This window comes from Berghia stephanieae, chromosome 13 (assembly GCF_034508935.2).
Source record: "Berghia stephanieae isolate SIO BIC M18660-M18661 chromosome 13, UCSD_Bste_1.3, whole genome shotgun sequence".
NCBI lineage: Eukaryota > Metazoa > Mollusca > Gastropoda > Nudibranchia > Aeolidiidae > Berghia > Berghia stephanieae.
In genome coordinates, this window is record NC_088372.1 from 2,808,412 (window position 1) to 2,827,559 (window position 19,148).

A 19,148-nucleotide genomic window follows, 5' to 3' on the forward strand; every position below is an offset into this window, starting at 1 on the left:
GAGGCTTCAACTTCAAGACCTTAATATCACCATGGCCATTCAAACATGCTACCATTACACGACAACAGTTACTTGATCATCATCAACATCATCATTGCCTTTTTCACCCTGGGTCAGGGTATAGGCCACAGACAAACAGTTTCCATCCTTCTCTATCCTGAACCAACTTTTTTATCTCATTCCAGGTCTTACCACAATGGGAGAAAAACAAACCAAAAAACAGTGATCTAATCGAAGACCCTACAGCAACACCACTCCCATGTTTCTACACACTTAACAGAAAACAGTGGTCCTCCTGTAACAGACTATGATCTAAACACGGTAGAACAGCTTCTAATCTCCACAAATGGGACTATATAACAACACCAACATGCCAAGCCTGTAACGCTCCAAATCAGGACATCGACCATGTGGTACTTCACTGTCCATCAACATCCATAGAGGGCGGCTATCCTGCTATCCACAAAGCTGATGACGACTACATCAAATGGCTGAATGAGTCACACTTGGAGGTGTGAAGACCATACGACACTACTACTACCACTTCTCTGTATATCGGCTTCTTTAATTCTTCTCCATGTTCCTCATGGCCTTCCCCTTGATCTTCTGCCCTGAGGGTTCCAGTCCAATACTTTCTTTGTTATAGTTGAGTCATTCTTTCTAAGCGTGTGTCCAATCCACCTCCATCGTCTTCTTCCTATTTCCTCTCCCACTGGTTTCTGCTGTGTTCTTTTCCATACTTCTTCATTTTTTATTCTATCCATCCATTTTATTCTGAGTAGCTTACGCATGCACCTGTTTACGAAAATCTGTACCCTCCTTATACATGAAAGTTAAGTCAAATTTATATCAGAAAGTTCATGTTTGCTGTGAATTTTAAAGGCATGAGAATGAGCAGTAGATCCATTATTTACTTTCTTTCAAAAAGAAAAACTGAGTTGGGGGGGGGGGGGGGGGGGGGGGGGGGGGGCACTGTTCTGAATAAAAATCTGAACGGCTTTTTTTTTTTTGGTTTGTTTAAGGATTTTATAGCGCTTGCAACACATTATCGTTATATCAGCGCCAGTGAAAAAGGAAGAAAATGGAATAGCAAAAAGTTCAAGAATTACAATTAACGCATAAAAAAAAAGGAAGACATAGGGGAACTGGGAACAAATAGGGATCAGATGTAGATTCCAAGAGCACATTATCAGTGTGCTTAGTTTGAGATCACCTAAAAGTCTCATCCAGACACAAACACAGGTCCCCACTATAAGGAATACACTCAAATGTTTACAAATCATATATAAAGTGTAAACAATACATAAAGTGCATAATAGAGAGCTGATTTACAAGACAAAAAAAAAAAAAATCTCCCAAAACTTTAACTGTACATTCAAACACTCCCAGCTAGGGTATCCGGCCAGAGTCAGGACAAAACCAAGTAATCTCATCCCAGGATAAGGACAGAAAGCATGTTGGAAAACAGATATAGGGGGGATAGAAGACAAAGTAAGTACCTCTCTGCCCACTATGGGAGGTCAGGAACCCCACCCAGGGAGTCAAGTTTGTAAAAGAAAGTTCATGTTTGCTGTGAACTTAAAGGCAGGAGATTAAGCAGTAGATAGATTATTTACTTTCTTAAAAAAAACAAAGTGAGTTGGGGAGGGGTGAGTGTATTGGTAGAGGGGAGGGGGGGGGGGAAGGGGGGTAGGCACTGTGGTATATAAAAATCTAAACGGTTTGTTTGATAAAAAGTTTGAAAAGTAGGGGAAAAAAGAATAGATCATCCCAAAAATAGTTTCATATTTTTTGTTCTGCTTTGTCTTGCCGTACCAAACATAGGAGGAAAAGGAGGAGGATTTGGAGGTGGAGGAGGTGGAGGTGGAGGAGGAAGAGGTGGAGGAGGAGGAAGAGTTGGAGGATGAGGAGAAGGATGAGGGGGAAGGAGGAGGAGGAGGAGGAGGTGAAGGAGGAGGAAGAGTTGGAGGATGAGGAGGTGGAGGAGAAGGTGGAGGAGGAGGAGGTGGAGGAGGAGGAGGAGGAAGGAGGAGGAGGAGGTGGAGGTGGAGGAGGAGGAAAAGGAGGAGGATTTGGAGGTGGAGGAGGAGGAGGTGGAAGGTGAGAAGGATGAGGAGGAAGGAGGAGGAGGAACAGTAGAAAGATAATATTGAAAACAAAACAAATAGTCCAACACTTACTACAATCCTTTTCATCCTCGCTATCGCTGCAATGCGGCTCCCCGTCGCAGACAAATGATTTTGGAATACACTTGTTGTCCTTCTGGCATTTGACAAAGTGTTCCAGGCAGGTGTAAGTAGCTGTGAACACAGAAACCAAGAAGCAGCAATGTGAGAAATTATGGAGCGAGCAGGCATGAGTGTAAGATAAAAATCTAAAAAAAAAAAAAAGGTACATCTGAAAGAGTGCCAGTAAAAAGAAAAATACAAGAAAAAATTAAGGGGGGGGGGGGGGGGGTTATGACGCAATAAGCCACAAATGATTTGTTATTCTTTATTTTGCATTGGATGGAATGACATTGACAACCAAATGTACACTTTTGTAAAGCCATTCAAAGCTCCGACCCTCTTAAAAAATTTCCTGATTAAAAAAAAAATCCCTTGATTGACCATTAAAGAGGAGGAGGAGAAGGATGAGGAGGAAGGAGGAGTGACTTTTTAATCTATGTGTGTGTTTGTTTTTTTTAATTAGTATTATGTGCAGAGTTTTAGCAAGTTTAAAATCTAAAACCCTACAAACTGTGGAGTGATCCTCAACAATATTGGAGGTTTCCACAAGATGAAGAAGAAGAAGAAGAAAAATTGTGCTTTTTATATAGCGCATTATCCTCTCAAAGCGCTTTACAAAGGGTCCCTGACCAACAGCAATACGTTAAATTGTAGAATGAAACATGACACCTGTTAGGAGATATTACGATTTTTTTCCGACAAGAAACAACGCTGTTAACAGCCAGGTACTCATTTTACACCCGAGTACTGTGAAAGAATGTGAGTAAAGAGCCTTCTTTTCCAAAGACTCAACTATGCGCAGAGCGAGGCTTGAACCCAGTACCTTCCGAACCGAAAGTGAGTGTAATACCACAAGACCACATGGCCACATTTTATACATCCCCAAGTTGAAATTTGTCTTTAAGGTCTATTCCAAGAGAAGACTGCAATAAACCAGGTAACAGCACAAGTGCAGTGCCGTAAAGTTAGCTCCCTGCCCACACATACCTCCCTGCCGACACATACCTCCCTGCCCACACATACCTCCCTGCCCAGACATACCTCCCTGCCCACACATACCTCCATGCCCACACATACCTCCCTGCCCACACATACCTCCCTGCCCACAAATACCTCCCTGCCCACACATACCTCCCTGCCCACAAATACCTCCCTGCCCACACATACCTCCCTGCCCACACATACCTCCATGCCCACACATACCTCCCTGCCCACAAATACCTCCATGCCACACATACCTCCCTGCCCACACATACCTCCCTGCCCACACATACCTCCCTGCCCACACATACCTCCCTGCCCACACATCCCTCCCTGCCGACAAATACCTCCCTGCCCAAACATACCTCCCTGCCCACACATACCTCCATGCCCACACATACCTACCTGCCCACACATACCTCCCTGCCCACAAATACCTCCCTGCCCACACATACCTCCCTGCCCACAAATACCTCCCTGCCCACACATACCTCCCTGCCCACATATACCTCCCTGCCCACATATACCTCCCTGCCCACACATACCTCCCTGTCCACACATACCTCCCTGCCCACACATACCTCCCTGCCCACAAATACCTCCCTGCCCACACATACCTCCCTGCCCACACATACCTCCCTGCCCACAAATACCTCCCTGCCCACACATACCTCCCGGCCCACAAATACCTCCCTGCCCACAAATACCTCCCTGCCTTCACATACCTCCCTGCCCACACATACCTCCCTGCCCACAAATACCTCCCTGCCCACACATACCTCCCTGCCCACACATACCTCCCTGCCCACAAATACCTCCCTGCCCACACATACCTCCCGGCCCACACATACCTCCCTGCCCACACATACCTCCCTGCCGACAAATACCTCCCTGCCCAAACATACCTCCCTGCCCACAAATACCTCCCTGCCCACAAATACCTCCCTGCCCACACATACCTCCCTGCCCACAAATACATCCCTGCCCACAAATACCTCCCTGCCCACACATACCTCCCTGCCCACACATACCTCCCTGCCCACTATGGGAGGTAGAAAAACCCACCGAGTAGTTCATCTTAGTTCATCTCTTATCGTATAAGAAGAATGTGATGTTATCATCTCTACTTACAACAAATGGCTTCATCAGACTTATCGGCACACTGCGCCTTGCCATCACAGATTTGAGTCGGTAAGAGACAGTCCAGGCTTGAGGTGGCATTTGAACACTGGAACATTCCATGGTGACTGCAGTGGTATGTACCTACACAAGACAAATAATAAGTGAGATTTGATGCGGCACAATATAATAATAATAATAATAATAATAATAATAATAATAATAATAATAATAATAATAATAATAATAATAATAATAATAATAATAATAATAACAATGATAATAATAATAATAATAATAATAATAATAATAATAATAATAATAATAATAATAATAATAATAATAATAATAATAATAATAATAATAATAATAATAATAATAATGATAATAATAATAATAATAATAATATTAAAATGATAATGATAATAATAATGATAATAATAATAATAATAATAATAATAATAATAATAATAATAATAATAATAATAATAATAATAATAATAATAATAATAATAATAATAATAATAATAATAATAATTATTATTATTATTATTAATATTATTATTACTTTCATTATTATCATTATTATTATCATTAATATTATTATTATCATTATTATTTTTATCATTCTTATCCTCCAACTGACCACAGATATCAGCAGGTTCATCACTTCCATCAGGACAGTCCTGAGAGCCGTCACATTGCCACCAGAATGGAATACACTTGGAAGACGATTTACACAGGAACTGGGAGCTGAGGGGAAAACAGTTAAATAAATGAGCTTTTATATATAGCGTAATATCCATTAAACATGCTCTAAGTGTTTTGCAAAGGGTCCCTGACCAACAGCAACACGTAGAACAAGACCTGATGCCTATTAAGCGATAGTTCAAGTTTTTTCTGACATAGTCAATGCTGTTAACGCCCTGGTACTCATTTTACACCTCAGGTCTTTCATTGCATAGGTTGGGGTTTGAAGAGAGAGGCCCTGAGCTTTTATATCGCGTAATATCCATTAAACATGTTCAAAGCGCTTTACAAGGCGTTTTGTTTTGTTTTTTTTAAAGGGTTTTACGGTGATTGCAACACTTTATAAGGCATCCCTGGCCAACAGCAACATTTAACATGTAGGACGGGACATGACGCCTGTTAGGCGATATTACAATTTTTTCAGATAGACAACAACGCTGTTAACGGCCAGGTACTCATTTTACACAGGAGAGAAATGGGTAAAGAGTCTTCTCCAAGGACTCAACTATGCGCCGATTGATGCTCGAACCCAGGACTTTCGGATCCGAAAGCGAGTGTCATGCCACAAGACCACATAGCCGCACAGTAAAATACACTTTACAGTCATTCCACGATTCATGAATTCTTTCTTTCTTTCTTTCCTTTTTAAAAATATTTGAATTTGCCGAATTGACTGAGTTCAGTTAATTGACTGAGAATTTACAGTTCTATTATTACTATTATTATTATCATCATCATCATCATCATTATCAGTACTATTACTACTACTACTACTACTAGTACAACGACAACTACTACTACTACTAGTAGTACTACAACGACAACTACTACGACGATGACAACGACTACTACTACTACTACTACTACTACTACTACTACTACTACTACTACTACTACTACTACTATTCACACCAGACAGATGAGGCTTTCAGAATTCTTCTTCAGAGAGTGAAGAAGACAAATACTCAAGACAAACAATCAATTAATTATCCTTACCTGGTACAGTTGGACACGCATGACCGTCCATCCGAATCCAGATAATGATACTCAGGGCATGCACACACTGCCTCCAAAGAATTTGCTTTTGGACCAGGCTTCAGTAAACACAGGTGAGAACAATGAGCCTTATCACAGGGGCTACGGCCAAATTTGTCTAAAACTGCAGGCAGGGAGAGAAAAATTGCTTTCTGATAATCCTGATGATGACGTTTCCTTCAGAGCCATACAGCCCATGAAGCACCTGAATTTATCCCAGTTTCTATAGCATTAGACACTAGCAATTGCTTGCTACCCTTTGGATAGAGTGCTAGTATTATCACAGGGGCTATGGCCAAATTTGTCTAAAACTGCAAGTAGAGAGAAAATAGCTTTCTTATAATAAAATATTTTCTCAAAAGTTAAAATCATTAAGCACCACGTTCACAGTGTTAATAATATGCTCCAATGGGAATTGGTATGTCACAGGTCTAATAACAGATTAAAAATCCAATAAGGATAAGGAAAAATTAACACAATGATTTGCATTAAATAGACAAAACAAGACGCGTCCAGCCTTCTTGACAGTCTAACGTGAACTGACAGTCACGACGTGATTCTTCATTTGGGGTACGAGGTAGAGTCCTGATGATGACGTGTCCTTCAGAGCTATACAGCCCATTGAGCTCTTGAGTTTATCCCAGTTTCTATAGCATTAGACAATAGCAATTGCTTGCTACCCTTTGGATAGAGTGCTAGTATTATGACAGGGACTTAAAAAATTGTCTAAAACTGCAGGCAGAGAGAAAATAGCTGATGATGACGTGTCCTTCATAGCCATACAGCCTATGGAGCCCCTGATTTTATCCCAGTTTCTATAGCATTAGACACTAGCAATTGCCCATCTCCACTTACCAGGCACTTGCCGTAGAGGATGGACCACTTGGATGTCCATGGGTCTCTGGACCAGGCTGATAATCTTGGAGGCATTCTGACCTGAGAACTTCTTGGCAGAATATATGCCGATGTGCTCCCAGTCCGTCCAATACAGTTGGTCTAAATATAACACCAAAAAAGAAAAACAGGAAAAAAAGGATTTGAGAATATTATAATGAGCTCTTAATAATAACTTGCTACATATTTCTCTACAAAGTAAATGCATTTGACACTTTTTATGGCTCCTTCACTATAGGTCTCTGAACCAGACTGATGATCTTCGAGGTATCTGACCTGAGAACTTCTTGGCAGAGTATATGCCTATGTGCTCCCAGTCTGTCCAATACGGTTGGTCTAAATAGAACACCCAAAAAAAAAAAAAAGAGAGAAGAAAAAAAAGTATTTGAGAAAAAAATAAGCCCTTAACTCTCTCGAGTTCACCCTCATTGAAAATCGAACACATTTGTTAGATCGTCCATGCATATGACCTCAAGAGAGTTAATAATACTCCTCATATTTCTCCTCATTACATTTGGTTTGAAAAGTCAAGAACAAAAGAAAATTAAGAATGATATGAATACGTTAATAGAAATAAATAATCATTTATGACTTACTCTCAAAAGTGGTGATGGCAAATACATGAGGGGCCATTTTCTTGCCTTCCCCTACGATGATTCTCGGGTTCTTGCCATCCAGGTCTGCCATGCCGATGTAATCCAAATTGCCGTCTCCCCAGAAGATCTTCTCCGTCACGTAGTCGATGGTCAGAGCGTTGGGCCAGCCCAGGCTTTCGTTGATGATCGTTTTAAAATCCGACCCATCCATATTCATTCGGCCGATGTAGGGGGAGTCTCCCCAGTCGGTCAAGAACAGAAGTCCCTTTTGAGGGTAGACCTGGGTACACATTTGGGAGGGAGGAAAGTGCAACAAGAGTTGGTCAAAGGCTTCTATTTGGGAGGAAAGTGCAACAAGAGTTGGTCAAAGCCTTCTATTTGGGAGGAAAGTGCAACAAGAGTTGGTCAAAGGCTTGTATTTGGGAGGAAAGTGCAACAAGAGTTGGTCAAAGGCTTGTATTTGGGAGGAAAGTGCAACAAGAGTTGGTCAAAGCCTTCTATTTGGGAGGAAAGTGCAACAAGAGTTGGTCAAAGGCTTCTATTTGGGAGGAAAGTGCAACAAAAGTTGGTCAAAGGCTTCTATTTGGGAGGAAAGTGCAACAAGAGCTGGTCAAAGGCTTCTATTTGGGAGGAAATTGCAACAAGAGCTGGTCAAAGGCTTCTATTTGGGAGGAAAGTGCAACAAGAGTTGGTCAAAGACTTCTATTTGGGAGGAAATTGCAACAAGAGTTGGTCAAAGGCTTCTATTTGGGAGGAAAGTGCAACAAGAGTTGGTCAAAGGCTTCTATTTGGGAGGAAAGTGCAACAAGAGTTGGTCAAAGACTTCTATTTGGGAGGAAAGTGCAACAAGAGTTGGTCAAAGACTTCTATTTGGGAGGAAAGTGCAACAAGAGTTGGTCAAAGGCTTCTATTTGGGAGGAAAGTGCAACAAGAGTTGGTCAAATGCTTCTATTTGGGAGGAAAGTGCAACAAGAGTTGGACAAAGGCTTCTATTAGTCTGACTAAATTATCAATGAAACACTATTTTTTAATGACGACAATAAAAAAATATTTGAAATTGAAATTGAAATTGAAAGTTAGGGAGAAGGGGTTAGGCTAACGTAGTAGTTAGATGCACTTAATCTAAATGAGCTTTCAAAGTCTTGTTTGTTTGTCTGTTTGCTTGTTTTTTAGGTTTTACGCGCTTGCGACACATTTAGGTCATTTCAGCGCCAGTAAAAAAGAATAAAATGGAAAATAAGTCAAAATATTCTAGATTTAAAATCAAAGCACCGTAGAAAAAGTAAGACAAAGGGGAATTGGTTCAAATAGGGATTAGATGTAGATTCTAAATGCCGATCTCAAACTATGTACATCAAAATTATTATTATTATTATTATTATTATTATTATTATTATTATTATTATTATTATTATTATTATTATTATTATTATTATTATTATTATTATTATTATTATTATTATCAGAGTAACTTCCCTGCTTTCTATATATCACGCCGTATTCACAATAAACGAAAAAAAATAATTTAAGAAATAAATTAAAAATCTTAAAAATTAAAAAAAAATAAAATTTAGATATAATGATGAAACATAAAATGAAAACACACAGGGTTACCTCTAGAGCACGGGGCTCTTGTAATCCCTCCCTCAGCACCACCTTCCTGTATCTCCCATCCAATGTGGACACTTCAATGGTGTCCGTGACCTTGTCACACCAATACAAGTTACGGCCTACCCAGTCGACGGCCAAACCATCGGGGCTACGAACCGTCTGACTGTGAAGGACTTTGATTTCCTGTCCGATTGAAAAAAAAAAAAAAAATGGAAATTAAATTGAAATAAAAAAGGAAACTTTAAAAATAAAATTATAGCTATAGAAATTGGAATTTAGAACTTTTGTCATCCCAATTATCATATACACCACATTTAATCTTCTTCTTCTTCTCAAAAGCATTTATTTAAAAAATTAAAATGGAGCTCTATATAGCGCAATATCCACTAAATGTGCTCAAAGCGCTTTACAAGGGGTCCCTGGTCAACAGCAACATTTGACATGTAGGATGAGACATGGATATACTGGATATGGTGCTCCTCTGACTGCAAATGTCTGACCAGTAGATGGTCACTGGTTCGGATAAGTAAGTAAGTAAGTATGAGAGTGAACCTACCCCAGAAGTATGATTGGTGAAATTATAGGCCATACTGGATATGGTGCTCCTCTGACTGGAAATGTCTGACCAGTAGATGGTCACTGGTTCGGATAAGTAAGTAAGTAAGTAAGTATGAGAGTGAACCTACCCCAGAAGTATGATTGGTGAAATTATAGGCCATACTGGATATGGTGCTCCTCTGACTGGAAATGTCTGACCAGTAGATGGTCGCTGGTTCGGATAAGTAAGTAAGTAAGTAAGTTAGTAAGTAAGTAAGTATGAGACACTGAACCTACCCCAGAAGTATGATTGGTGAAATTATAGGCCATACTGGATATGGTGCTCCTCTGACTGGAAATGTCTGACCAGTAGATGGTCACTGGTTCGGATAAGTTAGTAAGTAAGTAAGTATGAGAGTGAACCTACCCCAGAAGTATGATTGGTGAAATTATAAGCCATACTGGATATGGTGCTCCTCTGACTGGAAATGTCTGACCAGTAGATGGTCACTGGTTCGGATAAGTTAGTAAGTAAGTAAGTATGAGAGTGAACCTACCCCAGAAGTATGATTGGTGAAATTATAGGCCATACTGGATATGGTGCTCCTCTGACTGGAAATGTCCGACCAGAAGATGGTCTGGCTCTGCCAGTCGTAGTCCACAGCCACAGAGTTCTTCAATTGAGGCATCAGGGTGGAGATTTTCTCATGGGTGATGTTGATGAGGCGTAGGTAGTAACGGTTGGACACCAGCAGTTGGGGCTTGATTCCTGAAAAGGACCATTTTCTCAATTATTTTTACACATCATGACAATTTTTTTTTTATCAAGTTAAAGAAAAAGATACTTTTTAAAAGGGAGTTTTGAGTTCAAGTTTTCAAGAGTTTTACAATGCTCAAGACACATTTAGGTCATATCAGCGCTCCAAAAAGGGAAGAAAACGAGATAGTAAAAATATTCTAGATTTAATATATTGAAAGCATCCAAGAAAAAGAGAAACAAAGGAGACTGGTTCAAATCGGGAACAGGTGTAGTTTCAAAGCGCATACAATCAGTGTATCTTGATTGTGAACCCATTAAAGTCTCATCCAGACACAGGCACAGAATCCCACTAAGAAGATTACACTCAAATTTTTACAAAATCTATTCAAAACAAAAACTAACAATACATTCCAGTGGTTGTAAGACATCCACTTTAGGGTCAAAAGGTCATGGTTTGAGACTCGCTGGACACTCTTTTAAAGCTTCACTGTTGAAATGGAGCTTTTTAAAGGTTATTTATAGAACAATCCTTTTTAAAATAATAATGCTGAAAACTTATATAGCGCTATAACTCAGAGACACCAGACTCTAAGGGCTTTTGGAGGTAAATTTTAACACAGATGCTTCACCTACCATAAAATACTTTCCTACTCACTTCACTTCATTGTTATTATCAATGTGGTGAACACTTACCATCCGACACCCGACAAGACTTGCTATCCGGCATGAGGGTATATCCTTGGGGGCAGCTACACTTGAAGGAGCCGATGGTGTTGGTACAGTAGTGACTGCAAGGGAATGTCGTCTCACATTCATTCAAGTCTGGAGATCAAATGATTTGATGGTATATTTGGTCTAAAAGTAAAAGTTGTATAGAAGGAATGAAGTTGACTTCACTCAGCCCTTTTAAAAAAAAAAAATTATTATCTTTAGCCTGCCAATTGGAGCTCCTGATAGCTCAATAGGTAGAGCACTCATTTCACATGCAAAGGGACTGAGAACAATCCCAGGTGAAGTTTATATATTTATTTTTTTCTGACCCCCCCCCCCCCCCCCCCCCCCCAACAGTGATTGGGTAGCTGGATCTGTAAGATCTGATGGAAAGCACTTTGCAATAGACTTGCATCTTATGCTTAGACCAGCAAACAATTGACACTATAGAACTGGAATAAACTCTGGCTCCATGGGCTCCAAATGGCTCTAAAGGACAACTTTAGACTGCCAGTTGAGTGATTAGTTCTCGCTAAGTAAATGTTTAAGGTTCACACATAGCTTTGCGTGGTAGTTACACATGATCTGGTGGTCAGAACTGGTGAATATTTTACATAAATGCATACCATCAGCATGGGGGGGGGGGGGGGGGGGAAAGGGTAAGTGGGTTATAAAAGTCAAGAGGGAGGTAAAAGATGAGAATTACTGATTATATATTAACCCTCTCCTTACCAACTATAGGAAAATCGTCACATTCGTTACGATACAACAAACATTTTTCTTATTCAAATTTCTCTTGTACATCATAAAACTTAAAGAAAATGAACAGTGTATTGTAGAGCATGTTTTGATAAAGAAATTATGTATCGCAAGAACTTTACTGTTTGAGTAATAAGAAATCTAATTTTTGTGTTAATTGGGTGTGAAGTTTTGGGGAAAATCCTGAAAATGGCTGGTAAGGAGAGAGTTGAGAGGTGTTATAAACGTTTCTATTATTGTCCCAAACTGGTACAGGTGCGGCTATGTGGTCTAGTGCTATGACACTCGCATTCGGATCGGAAGGTCCTGGGTTCGAGTCTCGTTCGGCACATAGTTGAGTCCTTGGAAAATACTCTTTACTCACATTCTCTCACACAGCGTTGCCTCTGTCCGAAAAAAAATTGTAACATCGCCTAACAGGCGTCATGTCCTATCCTAAATGTTAAATGTTGCTGTTGACCCTTTGTAAAGCGCTTTGAGCACATTTAGTGGATACTGCGCTATATAAAAGCTCATTAAAAAAAAAAAAAAATTTACACACCATGACATTTCCTGTTGACCCCATCGCCGTAACTTTTGCTGCTGTGTCTGGTGCCAGGTCCCATTTCCATCTGGTATCCGTCGTAACATCGGCACTCGTATCCCAACCGCTTGTCTATACACATGTGGCTACACACTGGCACTTTGGCACTACATTCATCAATGCCTGGAACAAGAAAGGATATTTGGTTTTTTGTTTGTTTTTTTTTTTTGTTTTTTGTTTGTTTGTTTTTGTTTTTGTTTTGTTTTGTTTTTTGTTTTTTTGTTTGTTTTTTTTAAAGGGTTTTAGGGCGCTTGCAACACATTTAGGTCATACAGCGTCAGTAAAAAGGAAGAAAATTGGATTGTAAAAACATTCTAGATGTACAATTAAAATGACTTGTGGAAAAAGTAAGACAAAGGGGAAAAGATTCAAATAGGGAACAGATGTAGATTCCAAGAGCACAATATCAGTGTCCTTAGTTTGAGATCACCTAAAAGTATCACCCAGACAGCAGCACAAGTCCCCACTAAGAGGAATACACTCAAATGTTTACAAATCATTTGTTAAGAATAAAACAAAATAACAGTACATAACAGAGAGATGATATACAAGGGGAAAAAATATCATCTCCCAAAACTAATTATACATTTGACTGTTTCCCTCTCAGCTAGGGTATCCGGCCAGAGCCAGGACAAAACCAAGTAATCTCATTCCAAGACAAAAAAAGAAAGCAAGTTGGAAAACAAATAATATAGGGGGATAGAAGAGACAGTTTGTACCCCCCTGCCCACTATGGGAGGTCAGGAGCCCCACCCAGCTAGTAGTCTCATTCCAAGACCAAGACAGACAGCAAGTTGGAAAACAGATATAGGGGGATAGAAGAGACAGTTTGTACCTCCCTGCACACAATGGGAGCTCAGGAAAACAAAAAGGATAGATTGAAGACTGGTTGTCAGCGTTACATAACACAGACATTTGTTTTAGAGATGGCAGATAGATTTTGTAGTTTACAAAAAAAAATAATTTTTAAATCCTTTTATTCATCCCGTAGGGGAAATTTGTCTCAAGGGTCTATTCCAAGGGAAGACTGGAATAACCCAAGGCGTCTGCCGTGGTGCAGCGCCGCAAATTGAGGCTAGGGCAAGGTGACTTGCTCTAGGCCACACAGCGCAGCAGGGGAATCAAACTCGTCACCTTTCAGGTATGAAGCAAAGTCTGAACTGCTGAGCCACGCTTGAAGGAGGAAGGAGAAGGAGAGGAAGACGAAGGACAGTTTGGATGGACAGGAATGAAAATGGAGGAACTCTTGGAGTAAGGCTAACAATAGAGAAGATTGGCGGAAAGTGGTGAGCGAGATCTGCACCATGTGCATCATCATGATGATCAGATCATGGGGTTGATGATGATGAGGTATTTAACTAAACACTCAGAAATTGTTAGAATTTTCTAGAAGAGAGAGAGATGAAGTGAGTAGGAAAGTGCCAAAAGACAATAGAGAATAAAAATGTTTACGGCTGTGATGGGGGTTTGAACCCGCGACCTTACTGGTACGACAACTCCGCCTGGCCGGGGAGAGCGTGACTCTACCGTATGAGCTCTCCACGATCCCATTAAATTTCTATTCTCTATTGTCTTCTGGCACTTTCCTACTCACTTCATCACTTGTTGTTATTAACATAAGTGCCTGCTCCACTCACTTTTCTGAATTATAATTTTCTAGGTGTGTTATTGACAGCATCGCTCTTGCAATTACATGAAACCAAATTCTAATGATGTGCAGCTATCTGGTCTAGTGGTATGACACTCACCTTTGAATCAGAAGGTTCTGGGTTGAGTCCTTGGAGAAAAGGCTCTTTACTCACATTCTCTCACCATACTCGGGTGTAAAATGAGTACCTGGCTGTTAACAGCATTGTCTCGGTCGGAAAAAAAAAATTGTATTATCGCCTAACAGGCGTCATGTCATTATCATCATGTCTCCTTCTGGACGTTATGTGTTGCTGTTGGCCAGGGACCTTTTGTAAAATGGTTCAATTTATAGAACTTTTGTAGAAAGTAGGATTGGAATACATTATTGTTTTTGCCTTTCAAGACCGGCCACACTGTGCGGCCATTGGCCAGTAGAACAGATTCTAGTGTGGCTGGTCTTGAAAGGCAAATCAATAATGTAATCCAATCCTACTTTCTACAAAAGTACAATAAATTGAACCAATGGTATCATTTCTGTCATCAGAATATTCAATTGGACCTAGGGGGGCATTTTAATTGAGATTTTGCATCAAATTCAATAATTTAACATGTAGGACGGGACATGACGCCTGTCAGGCGATATTACAAATTTTCGGACAAAGACAACGCTGTTAACGGCCAGGTACTCATTTTACCCTTGAGTACGGTGAGAGAATGTGAGTAAAGAACCTTTTCCAAGGACTCAACTATGCGCGGAGCACTGGACTCGAACCCAGGACCACCCGAAAGCGAGTGTCACTAGACCACGTTCAGTGGATATTGAAAGAAAATAATCTAATTACCACAATTGTCAGCTTCATCGGAGCCGTCCAAACAATCCCTCTTGCCGTCACAGACCACATCGGGGGACACGCACTGCATCCTATCCCAGCATTCAAACAGAGTAGCGTTGTGGCAGGGGCTGCCGACGGCTTCATTGCAGTCCATTTCGTCTGTGTGGTCATGGCAGTCGATGATTCCATTGCATCGCTTGGTGCCTTTGATGCATTTGTGTTCCTTCTTGCACTGGAACTCGTGGTCTTTACACTTTTCATAAACTGACAATTTTTAAAAAATGAAGGAGATGAGATTTTACGATGCATTTGTGTTCCTTCTTGCACTGGAACTCGTGGTCTTTACACTTTTCATAAACTGACAAAAAATATAGAAGTTTGTTTGTTTTGTTTTTAAGGGTTTTACGGCGCTTGCAACACATTTAGGTTATATCAGCGCCAGTGAAAAAGAAGAAAATGATAAAGTTCTAGAATTACAATTAAAGCACCCAAGAAAAAGTAAGACAAAGGGGAACTGGGAACAAATAAGGATCAGATGTAGATTCCAGGAGCATACCACCAATGTACTTAGTTTGAGATCTCCTATAACTATAAGTCTCATCTGGACACAAGCACAAAATCCAACAAAGAGGAATACACTCAAATGCTTATATTATACATTCAAAATAACAAATATAATAATACATAACAGAGTGATGATTTACAAGGAAAAACATATCTCCCAAAACAATAACTATGCATTTGACTGTTTCCCTCTCAGCCAGGACTCCGACCAGAGTCAGGATAAAACCCGAGTAATCTCATCCCAAGACAAAGACAGAAAGCAAATTGGAAAACAGATACAAGGGGATAGAAGACACAGTATGTACCCCCTTGCCCACTATGGGAGGTCAGGAACCCCACCCAGTTAAAAAAAAAAAGGAGATGAGATTTTACACACAATTTAATGATGATGCATTTGTGTTCCTTCTTGCACTGGAACTCGTGGTCTTTACACTTTTCATAAACTGACAATTCAAAAAAAGAAGATGAGATTTTACACACAATTTTTTTTTTTACTTTAACGTTGCGACCATTTGTATCAGTAATATTTCTTCTATTTCCGTAAGTCCATAATTGTCCTTACACTTCCGTAACAATTACGGGCGGTCCGGTCCGTAATAATAGGCAGGTATGAGGGAGACACGACTGTAATTAAGTTTGCAATTTTCCAACTCTGAGCTTTTGGGACCCCCACACTTCCCATGTGCCTGTCTCCATAATAATATTCTACTCACCACAAGTATCCTTGGGTTCATCCGATCCATCCTCACAATCACTTTCCCCATCGCAGACAAAGTCCTGACTGATGCATTTACGATTCAGACACATGAACTGGTTTTCACCGCATTCAACAGGATCTGGGCACAATGGAAACGTTTTTTTGTTTATGTTTTTAAGGGTTTTACAGCGCTTGCAACACATTTAGGTCATATCAGCGCCAGGTAAAAGGAAGAAAATGGGATAGTAAAAACATCGAGATGTACAATATAAGGACGTGAGGAAAAAGTAAGACAAAGGGGAATTGGTTCAAATAGGGAACAGATGTAGATTCCAAGAGCACACTATCAAAGTACTTAGAGATTACCTAAATGTCTCACCCAGACATCAGTACGAACCCACTAAGAGGAACACACTCAAAAGTTTACAAATCATATGTTAAAAATAAAAAATAACAATACATAACAGAGAGATGATTTACAAGGAAAAAAATATCATCTCCCAAAGCTATAATTATACATTCGACTGTTTCCCTCCCAGCCAAGGTCTCTGGTCAGAGTCAGGACAAAACTATGTAATCTCATTCCAAGAGAAAAACAGAAAGCAATTGGAAAACAGATACAGGGGGATAGAAGACAAGGCAAGTAACTCCCTGCCCACTAGGGGAGGTAGGGAACCCCACCCAGGTCACAATGGAAAGATAAACACCAAAAGTCACTGTGCACTTTTACATTTTCTATTTTCATATTATGCCAGTTTGACACGTGCGGTCACGTTTCTGCTTGTGAACTTCCTATTCATTTTCGCATTTTTTTATCTTCAAAGTTGAATCACTGACATAGAAGCATTCTCTAAATAGATTTAATTTTGTTACTTGTACTTTATATGAATAAGCAAATAAATAAATATATATATATGTGACCCATCATCTCAAAACCGTATTATGTTGGAATGAACCAAGTGCTTAAAAGCCAAATTTAATGTTAAACTGGTAAAAAATATAAATTGTTGGCATTAGCACCCTAAAATATGGTATCCATTCTCCTCAATAAAACATACAAACTCAACACAAGTCTGATATTTCTGGCTATAAATTCAATTTTCAACATCTTAACCAATCCGACTAAATACCGTTTTGAGGCGAAGGGTCACATATAAATAAATCAATTTTAAAAAGAAAGAAAAAAAATAGAAGCAAAATCGGAAAAATCTATATTATGATATTTCAGATAAAGCATTGGCTTCTGCTCACCCAATTTTTTTCTCTTTCAAAAAGAAACAATAACAAGATATTAACGTTTCTAAGTCAATTATTCCTAAAGCAGGAATTCAAGTTTGATGCATGCAAAGTGGAGGAAGATTTTGTAAACACTCTTTTCAACAAACCTGAACCCCCCCCCCCCCCCCCCCCCCCCCCCATTGCAAAGGGTTCAAACTCAAACCTAAGCCAGTGTGGTTTTGTCTTAACTCTCTCGAGTTCACCCTCATTGAAAATCGAACAAATTTGTTCGATTTTCCATGAATATGAACTCGAGAGAGTTCAAATTCAACTTGACTCTCACTGCTTTAAAACTTAAATTTTCCATCTTTAATAAAAAAAATTAAAATAAAATAAAAATAAAAAATAAAAAAAAATAAAAATAAAAAATTAACAATAGTAATTGCTTGCTATCCTTTTAATAAGACACCAGTTTACTGCAAAGTACTTTCCACCAGATCTAATAGACCCAGCTACCCAATCTCTGCTGGATGGACAAAAATAAAAAAAAAAGGATGAGAAAAACAACTCGACCACCAATCAGGATCGACCATGGTCTCTTTGCTTGTCTAGTGAGTGTGCTCTACCAACTGAGCTTTAGGGACTCGTCCCTTAAGTTTGCGAGAAATCATCAAGGAATGGAACACTCTCCCACCAGAAATCCTAGATATTATCAACAACAAATCATAAATAAAAATAAATAAAATAAATTCCCTTTATTCATCCCCAAGGGGAAATTTGTCTTTAGGGTCTATTCCAAGGGAAGACTGGAATAACCCAGGTGTCAGCCGCAGTGCAGCGCCGCAAAGTGAGTTAGCGCGAGGTGACTTGCTCAAGGCCACACAACGCAGCGGCGGGTGATTGAACTCGGTACATTTCGGGTACGAAGCAAAGACCGTATCACTGAAGCCATGCTGCCCCTAACAAATTTGGGTCAACTATTAAACATTTATCTTTCAAACTCAATAACACAATAATGGAGAAAGTCACCACATAATTGTATAAAATCTGCAAAAGTAGAAAACGGTAGAAAGGGCTGCCTGAATCCGGTGATCGTAAAATACTAACGAAAGAGTGAAAATGGAGAGGCTTCGTATGGGAACAAAACAGATAATGGACATTTCGGGTACAAACCCTTCGTCAGCACAATTTGTGTACTGTTGTGCTGACGAAGTGTTTGTACCCGAAACGTCCATTGTTTTGTTCCCATACGAAGCCTTTCCATTTTCACTCTTTCGTTAGTATTTTATAAAATCTGCAGTGATGAGCGGATAAAGACGTTGAACTTGAATTTTTTGTGAGACTGCTTACCACACTTGGCTATGTCGTCCATGCGTTCGTCCTCCCCTTTAGCACAGTCGGACTCCCCATCACAGACCCAATCTTTAGAAATGCATCGGCCAGAGCTACATCGGAACTGGTTCTCAGAGCAATTCTTGGTTGCTGGATGAATGAAGCAAATGGTAGAACAACTTTGTAGGAAATGGCCATGAAATTGTAAATTAATTATATAACTACATATTGACGCTAATATAAAACAAAACAAAAAACAACAAAAAACAAATTTAATTTCTCAAATTCTGAATGGGTTTGTTTAAAGGAGA

At 39.7% G+C, this 19,148-nt stretch overlaps 1 protein-coding gene across 1 annotated transcript in view; it reads right to left on the reverse strand.

The window, feature by feature from the left end:
• Positions 1 to 19,148, reverse strand: part of LOC144958908 (low-density lipoprotein receptor-related protein 1-like) — a gene marked incomplete in the record, with an annotated part of 328,538 nt that overhangs the window by 47,769 nt on the left and 261,621 nt on the right. The window contains 13 exon segments of the mRNA XM_078891197.1: positions 2,181 to 2,300; positions 4,341 to 4,472; positions 4,975 to 5,081; positions 6,075 to 6,237; positions 6,969 to 7,109; positions 7,604 to 7,883; positions 9,218 to 9,397; positions 10,309 to 10,520; positions 11,205 to 11,333; positions 12,523 to 12,687; positions 15,036 to 15,290; positions 16,304 to 16,426; positions 18,856 to 18,987. Of these exon segments, the coding sequence (XP_078747323.1) occupies positions 2,181 to 2,300; positions 4,341 to 4,472; positions 4,975 to 5,081; positions 6,075 to 6,237; positions 6,969 to 7,109; positions 7,604 to 7,883; positions 9,218 to 9,397; positions 10,309 to 10,520; positions 11,205 to 11,333; positions 12,523 to 12,687; positions 15,036 to 15,290; positions 16,304 to 16,426; positions 18,856 to 18,987 (2,139 nt within the window).